General features: G+C 41.7%; 1 protein-coding gene and 1 non-coding gene across 5 annotated transcripts in view; both read left to right on the plus strand.

The window, feature by feature from the left end:
• The window catches only part of SEC61A2 (SEC61 translocon subunit alpha 2), a 48145-nt gene that overhangs the window by 8617 nt on the left and 19491 nt on the right, over positions 1-20037 (plus strand). For 2 of the 4 annotated variants that reach the window (XM_017969260.4, XM_002763939.5), the window contains exons 4-9: positions 5999-6077; positions 11930-12061; positions 12188-12297; positions 17519-17672; positions 18630-18790; positions 19754-19951. In XM_017969260.4, the coding sequence (XP_017824749.1) occupies positions 5999-6077; positions 11930-12061; positions 12188-12297; positions 17519-17672; positions 18630-18790; positions 19754-19951 (834 nt within the window). The remainder of the gene's footprint in view (positions 1-5998; positions 6078-11929; positions 12062-12187; positions 12298-17518; positions 17673-18629; positions 18791-19753; positions 19952-20037) is intronic. The other 2 variants (XM_017969261.4, XM_035252791.3) reach the window with 2 other exon arrangements.
• LOC118143530 (small nucleolar RNA U13) lies at positions 8823-8924 on the plus strand. The gene has a single exon (XR_004727730.1). It is a non-coding gene; the product is annotated as a small nucleolar RNA U13 (small nucleolar RNA).

The raw sequence follows: 20037 nt of genomic DNA on the forward strand, positions 1-20037 counted from the left end.
TCTACATTCTGTTACTCTAATTGGATTTGTTTTTTCTAGAGCTTCATATAAATGGCCTCATACAGTAGTATTCTTTAGTGTCTGATTGCATCACAGTATTTTTGAAATTTATCCATGTGATTTCTACAGCAGTAATTCATTCCTTTCTGAGTGCCGTCCCGGTATATGAATTTATCACAGTTGATTCATTCATTGACTTGTTGACATTTGGGTTGTTTCCAGATTTTGACTACAACAGGTAAATTTGCTGTGAACATTCATGTATAAGTCTTTCTGTGGACATTTTTTTGTGGATGAAATGGGTGAATACTTAGAAGTACAATTGTTGGTTAGGTTTTTTTTTATTATTTTTTTTTAAATAGAGACACAGTCGAAGTCTGTCGCCCAGGCTCACTGCAACCTCTGCCTCCCAGCTTCAAGCGATTCTCCTGTCTCAGCCTCCCAAGTAGCTGGGATTACAGGCACATGCTACTGTGCCCAGCTGATTTTTGTATTTTTGGTAGAGCTGGGGTTTCACTGTGTTGGATAGGCTGGTCTCGAACTCCTGACCTCAAGTGATCAAGTGATCTGCCCGCCTCAACCTCCCAAAGTGCTGGGATTACAGGCGTGAGCCACTGTGCCCAGCCTCACATGTTTCATGTAATAAATTAATTTATGCATCTTAGGTTACATTATTTCTTCTCTAATACGTTTATATAGTTCCCAAACTGTTTCTTTTCATCTTTCTCATGCTTAGGCAGCTCTCCCTAGTGTGGGAGATTATTCTATTTCTTCTGAATCTCAAACAGGTTCTAGCCAGTTTTCCTGAGGGAGTGGTGGGAGGTGAGATAAACTGAGATAAGTACAGTGATGCTGCCTGGGCTCTGCTCTGTCTTCACTTAAAAAATTATTTTATTTAATTGGTATGTAACTGATATATATATTTTCAGTGTACATGTGTAAATTGAATGCATTTGTATGATTATTAAAGGCATTTGTATAATGTATAAAGATCCAATCAGGGTAATGAGGATATCCATCCCCTTAAATATTTGCCTTTTCTTTATGCTAGAAACATTTGACTTATTCCCTTTTAGCTGTTTTTTGTTTGTTTGTTTGAAATGGAGTCTCACTTCGGTCACCCAGGCTGGAGTGCAGTGGTGTGATCTCAGCTCACTGCAACCTCCGCCTCCCAGGTTCAAGTGATTCTTGTGCCCCAGCCTTTCAAGTAGCTGTGTTTGCAGACACATACCACCATACCCGGCTAATTTTTTGAGATTTTAGTAGAGATGGGGTTTTGCCATGTTGGCCAGGTTGGTCTTGAACTTCTGAGCTCAAGTGATCCACCTGCTTCTGTCTCCTAAAGTGCTGAGATTACAGATGTGAGCCACCGTGCCCAGTCCCTTGTAGGTATTTTAAAATATACAGTACTTCTTGGATTTTTGTTAACTGTCTTGAGAAGCTTTCCACCATCTAACTGAGGGAGAGTGTCTTTCATTCTGAACTCCAGATTGCTGCCCTGTAGTGGGGAATAATTTTTCATTCCCAATTCAGTGTGGCCCATTACGCTTCAGAGAGGCTCAGTTCCGTTGCTGTCTTCTCTTTCATCTATTTCTTCCCAACTGCTGTTTCTGCTGCCTCTTAGCCAGAGGAGGGAACAAGATAAGAATATCTGTGAGTTTTACTTCCTGCAGATTTGGAACATTGTTGGGAGGTCTGAGATCCTGTCAAGTTCCGGTTGTGAGGGTCAGGAGACTCTAGTGCTGAGTCTCCTTCCTCCTCAGCTGTCTGGAGTTTTTCCCCCAGGACCACCAGGGCTTTAAGTTTACAATCCCTTTTCTTATTTGGCTGCTTCACAGATTTTTTTCTCTTTCCAAAGCTTTTTTTCATTCTTGGTAGCTTTTGCTATTTGACATATTTTAAAAAATATATTTTACGCTGGGCATGGTGGCTTACACATGTAATAGCCTCACTTTGGGAGGCAAAGGCAGGCAGATAACCTGAGATCAGGAGTTGCAGACCAGCCTGGGCAAAATGGTGACACCTCATCTCTACTAAATATACAAAGATTAGCTGGGCATTGTGGTGCACACCTGTAATCCCAGCTACTTGGGAAGCTGAGACAGGATAATTGCTTGAACCTGGGAGGCAGAGGTTGCAGTGAGCCAAGATGATACCACTGCACTCCAGCCTAGGTGGCAGAGTGAGATTCTGTGTCAAAAATAAAAATGTATTTTATTATCTGTCAGAGGAGGAAAATGCTGTGATTTATTTTCATCTTGCCATCTTCCCCCAGAAATACCTTATTTGGTTTTCGGTTTGGAAATCCCTGGTGCTGATTTTCTATCTCTTGATCTGATTAGTTCAGGTTTCTATTAGGGCTTGGAATGCTTTGTTTCTCTGAGTACTGTACTGTATTTTGTCAAGTTTGTTAAAAGAAAAATTCAGACAAGATAAACTTCGGGTTTCTTGAGCATTAAAAGATTCATGCATCTGACAGTGTTCAGCATGGGTGGAGGGTCAGAGAGCTGCTCACGGGTGTGGGCAATGAGCTTTTATAGCAGAAGTCAAGCAGTTACTCGGTTGGCTACAGCTAGGCATTTGCCTCATTTGGGTATGTTCCAGTGAGAGGTTTCTATGTAGCCAATAGGCTGGTTGGCTGTCTGTGACTGGCTGAAACTCATTCAGAATGAAAAGGTCATTTTCAGTTTTCTTTTGTGTGAGTTCAGGGTACAGAAGCAACTGAAGGCTAATGGCGTCCTGCTTAGAGTTCCTTAACAAGTTGAAACTGAGCCTGGCGTGATGGCTGATGCCTGTAATCCTAGCACAGGGAGGCTGAGGTGGTGGATCATGAGGTCAGGAGTTCAAGACCAGCCTGGACAAGATAGAGAAACCCCATCTCTACTAAAAATATAAAAATTAGCTGGGTGTGGTGTTGGGCACCTGTAATCCCAGGTACTCGGGAGACTGAGGTGGAGAATTGCTTGAACCCGGGAGGTGGAGGTTGCAGTAAGCTGAGATCTTGCCACTGCACTCCAGCCTGGGTGACAGAGCAAGACTCCATCTCAAAAAAAAAAAAGTTGAGACTGATTATTATATTAGATATAGTGCAAAATTTAGAACTCTGTAACTGTGACGGATTTATAGAAAATAGGCTCCCTTTTGTTGCCCAACTGTTGTTGCACATGAGCCTCTAGCTGTGGAATTTACTAAGTGAAATAAAATTGGAAACGAATTTTAATAATCCTGTTAGCTGCAGGAAAGGACGGTGTGCCATTAATTATGGGAGGTTGGCTTGTTGCATTTCCACAGAGCACCTAACCATGGGGGATTAAGGAAGGTCATTAGGCCAAGTGACCAATTTCTACTTGTGGAATATTTTGATATGGCTCTCCTGTAAGATTTCTTTTGTTTGTTTGTTTTTGAGACGGAGTCTCACTGTGTTACCCAGGCTGGCGTGCAGTGGCACAATCTTGGCTCATTGCAACCTCTGCCACCCAGGTTCAAGTGATTCTCCTGTCTCAGCCTTCCAAGTAGGTGGGATTATAGATGCCCACCACCACGCCTGGCTGATTTTTGTAATTTTAGTGGAGACGGGGTTTCACCATATTGGTCAGGCTCGTCTCAAACTCCCGACCTCTGGTGATCCACCTGCCTCGGCCTTCCAACATGCTGGGATTACAGGCGTGAGCTGCCACGCCCAGCCAGCAATATTTTTTATACATTAAGTTCTTTGCTCCCCATTTCTCACTTTATTTTATGTTTTAAGAAAAGGTTTTGGTTGTTGTTTTGTTTTTGTATTTTTTGAAATGGAGTCTTGCTCTGTTGCCCAGGTTGGAGTGCAGTGGCACTATCGCTACTCACTGCAACCTCTGCTTCCCAGGTTCAAGCGATTCTCCTACCTCAACCTCCTGAGTAGTTGGGACTGCAGGCAAATGCCACGACTCCTGGCTAATTTTTTGTATTTTTAGTAAAGACGGGGTTTCACCATGTTAGCCAGACTGGTCTTGAACTCCTGGCCTCAAGTGATCTGCCTACCTTGACCTCCCAAGATGCTGACATTATAGGCCTGAGCCACTGCACCCTGCCCTCATCTCTCACTTTGAATGAAGAGTGTCTACAGCTGCAGGGTGCACATAAAATATCCATGCTTCATGCTTTACCAGTTTTGTTACCCAGTTAATAAGTTCAGACATTCAGAGATGTTTAGGTTGATCATGTGAGTTGTTGACAATTTCTGCCAGCATCTTTTGTATCTTTCTTAAAAAGCAGTTTCATATAGAGGTTTTTGAATTGTCTTTGTCTGATCCCCACATGGTTGAGGAGGGGTTAAGGGCATGTGTTGTGTCCTAAACATGGGTTATGTAATACAAACCAATCTGAAGTTAAGTTTGTTTTTTTTTTTAATGAAAAGTTAATGTCCTCATTATGGAAAATTTGATACATTTTGAAAAGAATACAGAAGAAAAAGTCAACCATAATTCCACCATCTATAGATAATCACTGTTTAGGATTTAAAAAGTTATCTACTCCTAGTTTTATTTTCTGTACATCTTTTTACAGTGTTGAAGTTTATGTAGATACTTTCATACCTTTGTTTATGTACTAGGGCTTCTTAACAGTGGCACTCCGGAATTTGAGGTGGGATGATTCCTTGTCATGGGGGTGGGGTTGTCTCGTTTATTTTAGGATGCTCAGCAGCATCTCTGGCCTCTGCTCACTAGATGCTAGCAGCACCTCCTGTTTTGTGAAAGGACTGTGTATTCAGAATGACCCCCAAACACTCACAGAGCTGAGAAACCAATAAATGTGGCAGACAAATCCAGTTTGTCAGTAGAGGGTGATTTTCTGGAGAGAAGCGTAGTTTGGGGCAGCAGTAAGACAGGGAAAGGCCTGCACTGTTACTCCCAGACCCAGGGCTAATCTACCATAGCAAAAGGGTGTACGTGCTCTGTGCAGAGCAATTGAAGGCAGCCTTCTAGAATATGGAAGAATGGTGTGTGTCACAGCCTGTCATTTGTGTGTGATAGCATCAAGGTTGCTTAGCTCTTAAGGCAGGATTTACAGTGAGTGCATGTTCTTACACTAGGGACTGTAACTACAGCAGGAATTAGGAGGCATTCCTGGGACCAGGGTTGAGCAGAAGTCAACATGGTAGATTAGCATCCAAGATGGAGTCACTTTGGTCTCCACCTCCGCTCCAAGTTGTGACAACCAAAAATGTCTCCAGATATTGCCAGATGTCTTGTAGAGGAGCTAAAATTACCCCAGGTTGAGAACTGCTATTTTATATTTAGTTTTATGATATTAAGTACTTCTTCCATGTTAACACAGATTTTTCAGCATCATTTTTAGTGGCCATGTAATATTCCATGGTGTATCTCATCTTCAGTCTTACATTGAGAAGAGTGACATTGGCCGTCTTTAGTACATAGAGCTTTGCAAAATGATTCTGTGACTAGGCAGGTATCGTATTCCATAATCCACTGGTCGGAGTGTTTTTTTAAATTGTGGTAAAAATACATAAAATATGCCAGCTTAACCGTTTTTAGATGCACAGTTCAGTAGCAGTAGGAATGCTCACGTTGTTGTACCACAGCCCTCCATAACCAGTGTATTTACTAGTGAATGCACTAGGTAATGACTTGTTTTTATTTTTGCTTTCTGGTTCTTTTTGTAATTTTAAAATTAACCCTCATCTATGTGATGGAACGTTTTTATTTTTATTTTATTTTTAATAAGTAGCTCTACCTTGAAGATACACTTGTTTTTGTTCAAGAATATTAGAGGTAGTTTTAAAAAAAGTGTTGCAAACTGTTGCAAACATTAAGTGAATATACTAGAAACTAAGTTCACACTTTATACTTTTTTTTTTGAGACAGTCTTACTCTGTCCCCCAGGCTGAAGTGCAGCCGCGCAATCTCGGCTCACCGAAGCCTCTGCCTCCTGGGTTCAAGTGATTCTAATGCCCCCGCCTTATATAATACATTTTCATAAAATATTTTGTGTACTATTTTAGATCCCACTGTTTGGAATCATGTCATCAGATTCTGCAGATCCTTTCTACTGGATGAGAGTTATTCTGGCTTCCAATAGAGGTATGCATGTCTTCTCTTTTTGCCTCCATACTCCTACTCAGCAAACAGATATAAACATATGGATTAGCAGCGATATTTCACTGTCTACAGGGAGGCGGAGGAGATCACTGCCTAGAAAAGCCTAGCATGTAAATAATGACAACACCGTGTAATCACTGTAATCATAGAGAAATCTGTCCTTGGGTTTTCACGGGCTAGAAAACCCTGACCTTCAGTGTCAGAGAAGGTGACATCCAGATAACATTGGAATTGGAGTTCATGTGGGGTGTGGTGGCTCACACCTGTAATCCCAGCACTTTGGGAGTCTGAGGTGGGCGGATCACCTGAGGTTAGGAGTTTGAAACCAGCCTGGCCAACATGGTGAAAACCCCATCACTACTAAAAATAGAAAAATTAGCCAGGCGTGGTGGTGTGCACCTGTAATCCCACCTACTTGGGGCCGGGGGCGGTGGGGGTGCTGAGGCCAGACAATCATTTGAACCTGGGAGATGGAGGTTGCAGTGAGCTGAGATTGAGCCACTGTATTCCAGCCTGGGTAACAGAGTGACACTCTGTCTCAAAAAAAAAAAGTCCAGTGCGTGAAGCAGTGGGGGAGCTCAGCTGGAGCTGAAACTGAAGCCTCAAACAGCGTGGTTGGTCTGGGAAATCGTGGCTGGGAATGAGACTAGCAAGAGGGTAGGGCTAGGCATGAGGTTGCTTGCATTTAGGAACACTGGTTGCCTCTTTTTTGAAACACTTTTTTTAAGTAATCCTCCCACTTCAACCTCCTGAGTAGCTGGGACTACAGGCGCTTGCCACAATGCCTGGCTAATTTTTGTAGTTTTGTAAAGATAGGATTTTGCCATGTTGCTCAGGCTGGTCTTGAACTCCTGGGTTCATGCCATCCTCCCTCCTCGGCCTCCCAAAATGCTGGGATTACAGGTGTGAGCCACTGCACCCAGTCTGGAAGCACTTCAAATAGCTGGCAGATATTTTTTTTAATGTTTTTATGTTATAAAAGTAATATTGGTTTATTATTTTAAAAATGCGCTAGCAATTTTTATACAGATTTATATGAAGCTGAAAAGAAAAGTGTCACTTCTGAGGGGACCTCTGAAGTTGGTAGATTGGTGACTATCCATTTAGGTCTTTTCTTTGTGTACATTCACGTATATCTATATGTCTTATAACTGAAAAATAAGATGTCCTGTATATACTATTCTGCTACTTTGTTTACATCATATCTTACATGAGCTACTAACGGCCATGTTGCTATTCCATTATAAGGATATGCCATGATTTATTTGATTATTGAGTTTGTACTGGATGTCAGCCTTTGCGCTAGGTACGGAGCTTAGAGCAGTGAACAAGGGCAGTGTCCCAATTGTCATGGACTTGATATTTTCTGTTTGGGGAGGTACATTGGGTGGGGAAGGTGCTCTAGGAAGGTGATCTTTGAAGACAACTGCAGGGAATGAGAGAGGAGACCACATGAAGACCTAGGGAGGCACATTCTAGGGAAGAGCCAGTGCAAAGGCCCTGAGGTGAGTGTGTGCTTGATGTGTTCAAAGAACACTAAGACGGGGGCCGGGCATGGAGGCTCATGCCTGTAGTCTCAACACTTTGGGAGGCCGAAGCAGGCAGATCACTTGAGGTCAGGAGTCAGACCAGCCTGGGCAACAAAGTGAGACCCCCCCACCTCTACAGAAAACACAAAAATTAGCCAGGTGTGGTAGCGTGTACCTGTGGTTCCAGCTACTTGGGAGGCTGAGGTGGGAGGATGGCATGAGCCTGGGAGGCAGAGGTTGCAGTGAGCTGATATGACACCACTGTATTTTAGCCTTTGTGACACAGCCAGACCCTGTCTCAAAAGAATGAACATTGAGGAGGTCAGTGTGGGTAGAAGAAATGAAAGAGGGAGGAATGGGGGGATCTGATGTTGCAGATATGTCTAAGTCAGATCATGAAGGGCTTGGAGCCTGTTGGAGCATATTTTAAGGAAGATGGGAGTCTTCTGCAGGCCATTAGAGTCCTTTTGTATCATATATTACATTCTCCCTCAATTTTATATCATTATAAACAATGCTACAATGAAGGCTACCACATGCCTCTGTGATGTTTTGATAGAATGAAGTTCTAGAAGGTCAACTTTTAGGTCACAAGGTATGTATACTTAAATGTTTGATAGATAAAGCTAAATTATCTTCCAAAACAGTTGTTTTATCTGTTTTTGAGACCGAGTTTTGCTCTTCTTGACTATGCTGGAGTGCAATGGTGAGGTCTCAGCTCACCGCAACCAACTTCTGCCTCCTAGGTTCTAGTAATTCTCCTGCCTCAGCCTCCCAAGTAGCTGGGATTACAGGTATGCGCCACCACGCCTTGCTAATTTGTATTTGTAGTAGAGATGGGGTTTTTCCGCATTGGTCAGGCTGTTCTCAAACTCTCAACCTTAGGTGATCCACCCACCTCGGCCTCCCAAAGTGCTGGAATTACAGGCATGAGCTACTGCACCCGGCGTGTTTTATCTTACACTCTAAGTGACAATATACGAGAATGACCATTTCTCTTTCAACAATGGATATTATTAGTATTTTAGTCTTTGTCAGACGGGTAAAAGTTGACATCTGTTATTCAATTTTGATTTCTTTATAGACTGGTGAGTTTGAACTCTGTTTTATGTTTTCGTGGAACATTTATATTTTTTCTATAAGTGGACTTTTTATTAGTGTGTTAGATTCCTTTTGGTTATAAGTAATAGGAAACTAGATACTTTCGTAGTCCGTAGGTGTGATGAGTGGACTTTCACGCTCATGTGTGAAATGTGCGTCTCTCCAGCCTTGTTAGGATGTTGGACATGACTGTCTGACATGAAAAGAAAAAAGAAAAACTTTTAAATAAAGAAAAAAATAAGAAATAGGAAATCACTGACTAAACAGAAACAGAAAACTTACTGGAAGGATACGAGGAGGATGGAAAAATAACCAAATAAACTGGTTATTTTCTGGAGTCTAAAGTGGAGGTAAACAGCTAAGCCCCAGGGAAAGGGAGAGCCAGGCCAGCCCTTAGTCCTCAGCAGCAGGGATTGGTGAACCTTTTCTTTGTGATTCAACCTCACACTCCAGATTCTTCATTTATTAGTTTAAGATTCCAAATGACTAGGGTTCACACAGGGCTGAATCAGCTTCTGTTAGAGTTCTGGGGTTGCATAGTACAGGATTGGGTGCTGGGGCCTATTACTATGTGATAGTTTCCTGAGAAAGCTTCATCAGGAGCAGACCCATCATGTATCTGCTGTTTCTCTTTTAAATTGGTTTGTTCACTTTTGAATTGATTTGTAAGAGCTCTTTGCATATTAGAGATAAGAACTCTGTCATTTGTGCTCATCGTTTTTTTCTTTTTTGGGAAAGGCTCTTGCTCTTTTGCCCAGGCTGGTGTGCAGTGGTGTGAACACAGCTCATTGCATGCAGCCTTGACATCCTGGACTCAAGTGATACTCCTGCCTTAGCCTTCCAAGTAGCTGGGACCACGAGTGGGCATCACCATGTATGGCTAATATTTTGATTTTTTGTAAGACAGGGTCTCACTTTGTTGCCTAAGCTGCTCTCAAACTCCTAGCCTCAAGTGATCTGCCTGCCTCAGCCTCCTAGAGTGTTGGGATGACAGGTGTGAGTCACCACACCTGCCTGAAGAGTTTTATTCTAATTGTTAGGCTGCCTTTTGCCACATAGAGGTTTCTAAATTGTATCTAATCATATATCCCATCTTTTCTTTTGTGGGCTCTAGATATTTTGCCATGCTTAGAAAGACTTTCTTCCTTAACATTATAAGCTATTCACCCATGTTTCCTTCTAGTACTTTTGTAATTTATCCTTTATGCTTAAATTTTCTATACATGGAGGCCCGGTGCAGTGGCTCATGCCTGTAATCCCAGTGCATTGGGAGGCCAAGGAGGGCAGATCACTTGAGGTCAGGAGTTTGAGACCAGTCTGGCCAATGTGGTGAAACCTCGTCTCTACTGAAAATATAAAAATTAGCCGGGTGTGATGGCTCACACCTGTAATCTCTGCTACTCGGAAGGCTGAGACAGGAGAATCGCTTGAACCCAGGAGGCAGAGGTTGCAGTGAGCCGAGATCATGCCATTGCACTCCAGCCTGGGTGACAGTGAGATTCCATCTAAAAAAAAAAAAAAAAATTCTAAACATGTAGCATGTATTTTGATGTAAGTCATGAGGTATGAGGTATGGAATCTAGGTTTAATTTTCTAAAAATGGCCAATTTTTTGCCAAGGTGTATTTTTCTCTTTTTTCTTTTTTTTTTTTTGAGATGGAGTTTTGTTCTTGTTACCCAGGCTGGAGTGCAATGGCGCCATCTCGGCTCACCGCAACCTCCGCCTCCTGGGTTCAGGCAATTCTTCTGCCTCAGCCTCCTGAGTAGCTGGGATTACAGGCACGCGCCACCATGCCCAGCTAATTTTTTGTATTCTTAGTAGAGACGGGGTTTCACCATGTTGACTAGGATGGTCTCGATCTCTCGACCTCGTGATCCACACGTCTCGGCCTCCCAAAGTGCTGGGATTACAGGCTTGAGCCACCACGCCCGGCCTATTTTTCTCTACTGATTTGAAGTGCCATATTTCTAATATCAAATGTTCATTAAAACTTTATTAAATCTATTTCTGGATGAGAGCTATTTTTGCAATAATTTTTGGTGTCTAATACCTTGAACACTAAAACATGTTTTTATTTTTTGCTATTGAAGAAGTATCTGAGACAACATAAAAAATTCCCCTTAAGGTGGAATGTTTTCTCATATGAAAGGCAGCTTTTCAGCATTTATGAAAATAGGATTGGCCACGCCTGTAATCCAAGCACTTTGGAGGCCAAGGCTGGCGTATCACCTGAGGTCGGGAGTTCAAGACCAGCCTGACCAACATGGTGAAATCCTGTCTTTATAAAAAAAAAAAAAGAAAAGAAAAGAAAACAGGATTTAAGGGCACGGTGACTCATGCCAGCACTGTGGGAGGCCAAGGTGGGTGGATCATTTGAGGTTGGGAGTTCAAGACTAGTCTGACCAACATGGAAAAACCCTGTCTATACTAAAAATACAAAATTAGCTGGGTGTGGTGGCAGGTGCCTGTAATCCCAGCTACTCAGGAGGCTGAGGCAGGAAAATCACTTGAAACCGGGAGGCAGAGGTTGGGGTGAGCCAAGATCTGGCCATTGTACTTCAGCCTGGGCAACAAGAACAAAACTCCCTTAAAAAAAGGAGTGATGTGACAGAGCGGCCGAGGAAGAGTCTCGACAGTGTGGAATTGCTTAATTCTGTACCTGCCTTACACAGTTGGCATATTCGATTTTCTTATTTTTCACTATTAATTCTTTTTTTCCTTTTGATATGCATCTCACTCTTGCCCAGGCTGGAGTGCAGTGGCACCATCTCAGCTCACTGCAACCTCCACCTCCTAGGTTCACGTGATTTTCCTGCCTCAGCCTCCTGAGTAGCTGGAATTACAGGCACCTGTCCCCACACCCGGCTAATTTTTGTATTTTTGGTAGGGACAGGGTTTCACCCTGTTGGCCAGTTGGTCTTGAACTCCTGACCTTAGGTGATTTCCCAGTCTTGGCCTCCCAAAGAGCTGGGATTACAGGCCTGAACCACTGCGCCAAGCCTCTAGTACTTTTTATTCAGGGCATTGTTGCAGGATTGTGTTAATAAATGATAACTTTTCTTAGCAGTTAATGTTTACGAAATGAAAATGTGCTTGTTAAAATGTACACGTGTTTCACTTGAGGTAATTTGGGAGTGGGACCCCTCTAAATCAGCTGTATGGTGTACAGTAAACATGGCATACTTCTTTCCCCTTCCTTTGCAGGAACTTTAATGGAACTGGGGATCTCCCCAATTGTAACATCTGGTTTGATTATGCAGCTGTTAGCTGGAGCCAAAATCATTGAAGTTGGAGATACACCGAAAGATAGAGCTTTATTCAATGGAGCCCAGAAACGTGAGCATTCATGCTGTTAAAGAGCTTTTTCCAAATTTGAAACTGCTTGTGGGAAAGATGTTTTCTATCATCTTTTTTTTGTCTTTGGTTGTAAGCATGTACTCCTTTCCCCCCAATTCTTGTCAGTATTTGGTATGATCATAACCATTGGGCAAGCCATTGTGTATGTCATGACGGGGATGTACGGAGACCCTGCGGACATGGGTGCTGGGATCTGTCTCCTTATCATTATTCAGGTAAGAAAGCCTGTATTTTCCCATGCAGATAACAAAACACTTTGACTCATTTTTTCTTTTCTAACAGTTATTTAGGTGATTCACTGACTCATTTTCTTACTTTTGAATTATTATAGTATTTTGATGACTGAAGTGATATGTGTAAATTTTTTTAAAACATTCTATGACCGTGATATGTTCAAGTTCTGTTGATGTGAAAAAGCCAGATTTATTCTAATAGCTTTACAATTGCACTGTATGGATCAACTGTATCGTATTGTTTCTGAGGTCCACATTTGTCACGTTGATGTCTCTGCAATCAGGATTTTTTTGTACAGCAAACAGTGCCTTCCACTTGTATTTGTCCAGGAGGCAGCCATGCTGTTGTGACTTTCTGCGCCTGTGTCAGCTTGTGCCCGTCGTCCTGACCTCAGTTGGCTGAGTGCATTCTTGACAGAACTGGTGTTTGAGTTCAGTGGCTGTCTAAAGGCATTCAGAAAATCTGTTGCAATTTGCATTGAATGAAAGTTATTGCTTATGTATAGAAAGGCAGGCTAGATGATAAACATCAACCTCTAGGCCTAAAATATGTTTTTGTAAGTAGAAAATTAAAATTCTTTGTAGTAAGGTATTGTGTCATAAGTTAATTGGCAGTATTCTTTTCTTGGTAGTACACAAAATAATGATGTTTTAAATGATAATATCTTAGAGTCAGTGAAAACACTATATATACACACATAAATATGTTCGATGGGTTTTTTAAATGGTTGCTTGGGAATGGAATTTTTAAAGGTCAACATGATTACAAGTGTCCTAAGTATCTTAAAGTATGTTGGGTTTAGAAGATATTTCTCTATTGTACAATGCTTAAAAACCATTTAGAGAAATTACTCAGGAATGGATTGTACTTAAGTTATGTTTCTTGTGTTTTGAGAAGAAGTTTGCTTAAGTTAATAAACAATGGGTATCTGGAGTCCTGGTTTTCTTGGAAGTGCCTCTTGTACACTTTATGCAATTAGGATTAATTTAGGAAATTTTTTCTATCGGTTCAAAAGATCAAGCTCAGAAAAATATTTTTTAATAATCTCAAAGACCAGTTTATTAACATATATAGAGAGAGATCTATCTCAGACTAGCATGGTTGAGCATTCTGGTTTTTTTATTGTACTTTAAGTTCTGAGGTACATGTGCAGATCTTGCAGGATTGTTGGATCGGTACACACATGTCATGGTGGTTCGCTGCCTCCATCTCCCTGTCACCTACATCAGGTATTTCTCCCAAAGTTATCCCTCCCCAACCTCTTCACCCCCTGCTGTTTCTCCCCTAGCCTCCCACCCCACAACAAACCCCAGTGTGTGATATTCCCTAGCATTCTGTTTTTTAAATTAGAAACTTTATATAGGAAGCAAAACATAAGATTATTTAATGAGTGTGACTTCTGTCCAGAAAGCTAGGTTGTTCAAATATTTATTTAGCATCGTTAATAATAGACATGACTTTTCTAATGAGATGGAACTGTTTTGTCATTTGACCAGGGCAGGAATTTTTAATGGATGATCAGGTTCTTTGGAAGCTTTCTGATGCCCATTGTGTTCCCATTTGGTAGAAGATATGTTTTCTTAAAGAATAACTGTCAGGTGCAGTGGCACACACCTGTAATCCAGCACTTTGGGAGGCCGAGGTGGGCCAATCACTTCAGGTCAGGAGTTTGAGACCAGCCCGGCCAACATGGTGAAACCGTCTCTACTGAAAACACAAAAATTAGCCAGGCGTGGGTGGTGTTACGTGCCTGTAGTCCCAGCTACTAGGGAGGCTGAGGCAGGATAATCACTTGAACCCGAGAGGTGTAGGTTGCAGTGAGCCGAGATCCCACCACTGCATTCTAGCCTGGGCAACAGAGTGAGACTCTGTCTCAAAAAAAAAAAAAAAAAAAAAAAATGAGGCCAAGCACGGTGGCTCACACCTGTAATCCCAGTGCTTTGGGAGGCTGAGGCAGGCAGATCACAAGGTCAAGAGATAGAGACCATCTTGGCTAACATGGTGAAGCCCCATCTCTAGTAAAAATACAAAAATTAGCTGGGCATGTTGGCGGGCAGCTATAGTCCCAGCTACTCAGGAGTCTGAGGCAGAAGAGTCTATTGAACCTGGGAGGCAGAGGTTGCAATTAGCCGAGATTGTGCCATTATACTCCAGCCTGGGTGACAGAGTGAGACTGTCTCAAAAAAAAAAAGAGATTAAGTTTGTGTTTATTTATCCATTTGCAAATCACTTGATTAGCAAATTTACAGCCCTTGGGAATTAGGGGAAGAGGCTCCTTGGATGGGGAAAGAAGATACTCTGGAGACTGATTTTAGTATCTTTCAGTGCTTAGGGTCTCTCTTCATATGCCTTAGTCATTGTCGAGGATATGGGCAGGCCAGTTGTTACCTTAAGTTTTGTTTCTTTATAGCATTTTCTTTATGCAACCCAGAGTTTAGAATAATCTTAATTTTTAAAAGACACTTTAGAACTGGCATGTAGCTCTTAGAACATTATATATCAGGAAAATGTCTCTAGTATCTTATTAAGGTTATATTCAGACTTTAAGGGATCTACACTGAACAATTCTCAGCTAGCTAGCTAAAGGACTGACTTCTTACAGAGTCACTTGTGGATTTAAATTGATACAAAATAGAGTTAGGCTATTTTGATGTTTATTTTCAGTATTCAGAAATCCAGAAATACAGTCCAAGAATGAAACAAGTGAAGTGGATGGATACTAATTCATTTACATGAATTCTCATATACAAATATATGTGTTATGGTTAATTCTTCTAGTGCTAATGTATAAAGAGATGTCACATTTGATTGTAGGTGGGCAGTGACCCATTTGTGTCTATTCGAGGCATTGCTAACACTGAAAATATGTGGATACGCTGGAGAGCTGTGATTGGATGTTTGTGTTTCATCCAGAAACAGAGATTTTGAAAACTGTTTGCATGCAGTTATGGAAGGTACTTCTCACTATTTGTTCCTGTTTCATTCACATGGTTAGTGTTTTTTAGCTAGTGAGTTTAGAAATCTAAATAGCAGGTCTTGATTGAAAATTCCAAAATAAGTATTAGAGAATATCAGTGTGCATGGCACATGATAAAGGCGAATATTCTGTTTTGAAGTCTTCTGTTTTTACGTATATTCTGACATCCTTAACAAAGGTAGTTTGACACAACTAAGTTGTGTGTGGTGCCGTTTGCAGGGTTGAAATGTAAAGTGCCGTGTGTCTGCTGGCTCAGCATACATGTCCCTTCCCTGTGAACATGCAGTTAGGGTTCTGGTCCCATTACTGCAGATGCTGCTGTCACTTCCTGGTTTCCCATCCCTTTTCACAGGCATGCATGGTATTTACTGTTTTTTATTCCCTTAATTATAGAAACTGCTTCTTGTTCCTCTATAATTTCTTCCTCCCACTGGGAAAACCCGAGTTTAATTTTCCCAGGACGTATATGAACCACTCTGTAGTCTGGTGGACACTGTTCTGAACAGGGTTCTGGAGAATTAGAGTTGTTTCAGGGCCGCTGGGGACTTTGGAGAGGTCATTTCTCAAGGCCCGTCACGATGCTTTCTGGTGACTGATGGTTCATGGACAGCTGTCATTTCCAGCCTGATGATGGGTTTCTGTATTTATGATGGAGAGTATCTATTCACTCATTACATGATTGTGGTTAAATAAAATCTGGTAGTGAGTCTTAACCTCTACATTCTTTTGTCAAGATGTCAAACTTGGTTTTCAAGCAGTAAAGGATTAGCATGATCTCTCTTAGAAGCTTGGAGAATTACCCTTTCTCCAGTCCATTGAAAGTCAAACTAAAAGACTGTAAATAGACAAGTTAGGTTGTGTCCAGCCATTGAAATGGCAGTTCGGGAACAAACACCACCGTGTAAGGTAAGCATGCTTAAAATGGTCTAATGTGGTTACTTTGGTCACTCTTCGAACAGGTGATATAAAGTGAGTACAAAATGAGGGAGGGTGGCTTGAGAGCTGGGAGGATTGGAAGTGGCTTCCTCACTTGTGCAGGAGGGTGTCTTTAAAGTGGGGACATGTTGTGAGGTTGGGGGCAGGAAGCATATTTTCTTCCTGTCTTGATCAGGTTATTCAAGTGCAGGAAAGGGGTCATATGACTGAGGAGGTCACTTGAAAGACTAGGAATTGTTCTTAATGTATGCTTTTATGGAAATGTCTTCTCCAAGAAGCAAGTTAAGAATTTTCAATATACCATAAATTAAAGTTGGTATGCTTTCATTTTTAAAAACATTACGAACAGGCTGGGCATGGTGTGTCAAGCCTGTAATCCCAGTACTTTGGGAGGCCAAGACGGGCAGATCACCTGAGGTTGGGAGTTCGAGACCAGTCTGACCAACATGGAGAAACCCCATCTCTACTGAAAATACAAAATTAGTTGGGCATGGTGGTGCATGCCTGTAATCCCAGCTACTCGAGAGGCTGAGGCAGGAGAATCGCTTGAACCCAGGAGGCGGAGGTTGCAGTGAGCCAAGATCGCTCCTTTGCACTCCAGCCTGGGCAACAAGAGCGAAACTCCCATCTCAGGAGGGGGCAGGGGAAGAAAACATTATAAGCTTAACCTTAACTGATTTCAAATTTATATTCAATCTGTGTCACTCTGTGTATAGAATGCATTTTTACATTATTGCTTGAGTACATATTTGAGTTCTACTTTTTTCTTCTGTACACATTGTATAGAATATACATGTATGTAAAATATATATAATGCTTTTTTCAAAGGATCAACACAGCGGTTAGACTTATCCTTTGATGGCAGTGTACATTTCCATCTTGCTATTATACCAGAATTCATCTGACTCTGTACTTCCTTGGAGGTATTGGGGCTGTTTTCAGTTTCTTGCTGTCATAAATTCTAGAATACTGTGATCATTTTTTGTTGTGCTTTTTAAACAGGCTTTATTTAAACATTGCAAAAGAAACTATTCAGATAAGTGTAAATAGAATTTAAAAGTTGAAATGCCTGCTTTATAATTCAACAATATTTCCAGTCCTCTTACTGCTCTCAGTTGGCCCGAGTAACTAAAAGCCGGTCTAAAGATGCAGTTGGTCCTAACAGTGAGATTGCAACGAGTAGGCCTTAATATTGAAAATGCCCCTAGCTTGGAAATAGCAGCGGTGTTCCTCGCCCCCTTCCTTGAGTTTGTTCTTGCTTCTGCTTACTTGCATTTCTTTCCCCACAGTTGTTTGTTGCTGGTTTGATTGTGCTGCTGTTAGATGAGCTGCTACAGAAGGGTTACGGCTTGGGGTCTGGGATTTCCCTCTTTATTGCCACCAACATCTGTGAGACCATTGTCTGGAAGGCCTTTAGTCCCACTACCATTAACACTGGCAGAGGTACATCGCACAGTGACTGCAACTGCACGAGTTTTGCTGGATGTGTGCTGGGAACAAACCCATCATGCCGCAGTACATGCCTAAGAGCCATTCTGGTTTGCTCTCCTAGGGGATAAGGAATGCGGATTCTTCAAAACTTAATAAGCAGAGATTTGTGGAGTATGCAATGCTACCCCAGAGAGCATAGCATCAAAATTTTAGCCTCTGCTCGTTTAAAATTTCAGTGGTTGCAAACAGACTTTTAAAATTTTGTTTGTTAACTTTGCTTAAGCCATTGCTGCAGTCATTTATTTGACTGACTTCAGCATTCCTAGGGGGATAAAAAGGTAGTAGATTTAGATTTTTCACATGAAAAGACTGTTGCTCATTGACTCTACCTGGAGCGCTCATACTTTGCTGCTCTTCTAATTGGCTTTGTAATAGCTCCGAAGTTTTGAAATATTTCATTCTCTCCCTTTCCTCATCTCCACTTCTGTCAGATGCTGTCCTACATGGTTAATACTCTGATCCCAGCCTTAAGAAAATAGTAATGATTATTAATGTTCTTGGTGCATTAAACTTCAAGGCACGTTTGATACAGTGACATGTATCTCTTAATTCTGACATCTCTACTCTGCTTTGCTGCTTTTTTATTTTTCCTAAAAATACTCTTTTCCTTCCCTAAAGTAAAAGAGGCAAATCTCTATGAATGAAATTTGGCTTTGGTAAATTTTACTTTGTATGTTTTCATCAAGAACAGTCTCTTGAGAAAACTTTGGATTTATGCTATAAAAAGATAGATTTGCCTCAGTGATCTAGATATTTTTAGAACTTGCTCACATGGCTATCTGATAAAGCAGACATTGGTGAATTCCTTTGACTCGTATTTTCTGCTGTATATGGACTTTCACGGTTATTTGAGCTTTGGGACAGCTTTGGACAATGAGTCCACAGGTTGTGTCTGTCTTGATTTTGCAGGTACCGAGTTTGAGGGCGCAGTCATAGCTCTGTTCCATTTGTTGGCCACCAGAACGGACAAAGTCCGAGCTTTACGGGAGGCTTTTTATCGGCAGAACTTACCCAATCTCATGAATCTCATTGCTACGGTTTTTGTGTTTGCTGTTGTTATATATTTCCAAGTAAGTCTAATCTTTTCATCAAAGTAAGTGGGATGTAGACTTTTATGTTGCTCTTGAAGAGAATGCCATTTGACATGCTAGTGTTTAACAAGTCAGAGTTTAAGATCAAGTGAAACAAGTAGCTTTGTAATTAGAGTCTCCAGACTGTCATTTTAAGGTGTGAAATATTGGAGTCAAGTACTTTTTTTGTTTTTTGTTTTGAGCCATCAGCAGGAAGCAGACTGTGAACACTTTAAAAGGCAGAACGTCTTTGTTAGCATTGTGTTTTCTTTTCTTTTTCTTTTTCTTGTTTTGAGATCGAGTTTCATTCTTGTTCCCCAGGCTGGAGTGCAGTGGTACAATCTTGGCTCACTGCAGCCTTCGTCTCCTGGGTTCAAGCTATTCTCCTGCCTCAGCCTCCCGAGTAGCTGGCATTAGAGGCATGTGCCAGCATGCCTGGCTAATTTTCTATTTTTAGTAGAGATGGGGTTTCACCATGTTGGTCAGGCTGTTCTCGAACTCCTGATCTAAGATGATCTGCCCACCCGGGCCTCCCAAAGTGCTGGGATTACCTGGCCTTCTTTTTTTTTTTTTTTGAGATGGCATATCGATTTTTTGCCCAGGCTGGAGTGCAGTGGTACAATCTTGGCTCACTGCAACCTCCGCCTCCCAGGTTCAAGCGATTCTCCTTCTTTGGCCTCCCAAGTAGCTGAGCTTACAGGCACGTGCCACAATGCCCAGCTAATTTTTGTATTTTTAGCAGAGATGGGATTTTACCACATTGGCCAGGCTGGTCTCAAACTCCTTACTTCAGGTGATCCACCTGCCTCGGCTTCCCAAAGTGCTGGGATTGCAGGTGTGAGCCCCTACACCCGGCTGGTGTTGTCTTTTCATACTCCCCACTGTTATACGTTTTCCCTCTCTGTTCTCTGTTCTTTTCTTATGTGCCTAGTTCCCCGACTGACTCTCAATTTCCTTTTTCAGGGATTTCGCGTTGACCTGCCCATTAAGTCGGCCCGCTACCGCGGACAGTACAGTAGCTACCCCATCAAACTCTTCTACACTTCCAACATCCCCATCATCCTCCAGTCGGCCTTGGTGTCAAACCTGTATGTTATTTCCCAGATGCTGTCGGTTCGATTTAGTGGCAACTTTTTAGTAAATTTACTAGGACAGTGGGCTGTGAGTATTATGTTTGTTTATATTACTTAAAGTTTATTATAATTTGTATTTCTTGGTTATATTTTTAATGGGATGAGGTTGACATT

Source organism: Callithrix jacchus, chromosome 7 (genome assembly GCF_049354715.1).
Source record: "Callithrix jacchus isolate 240 chromosome 7, calJac240_pri, whole genome shotgun sequence".
Lineage (NCBI taxonomy): Eukaryota > Metazoa > Chordata > Mammalia > Primates > Cebidae > Callithrix > Callithrix jacchus.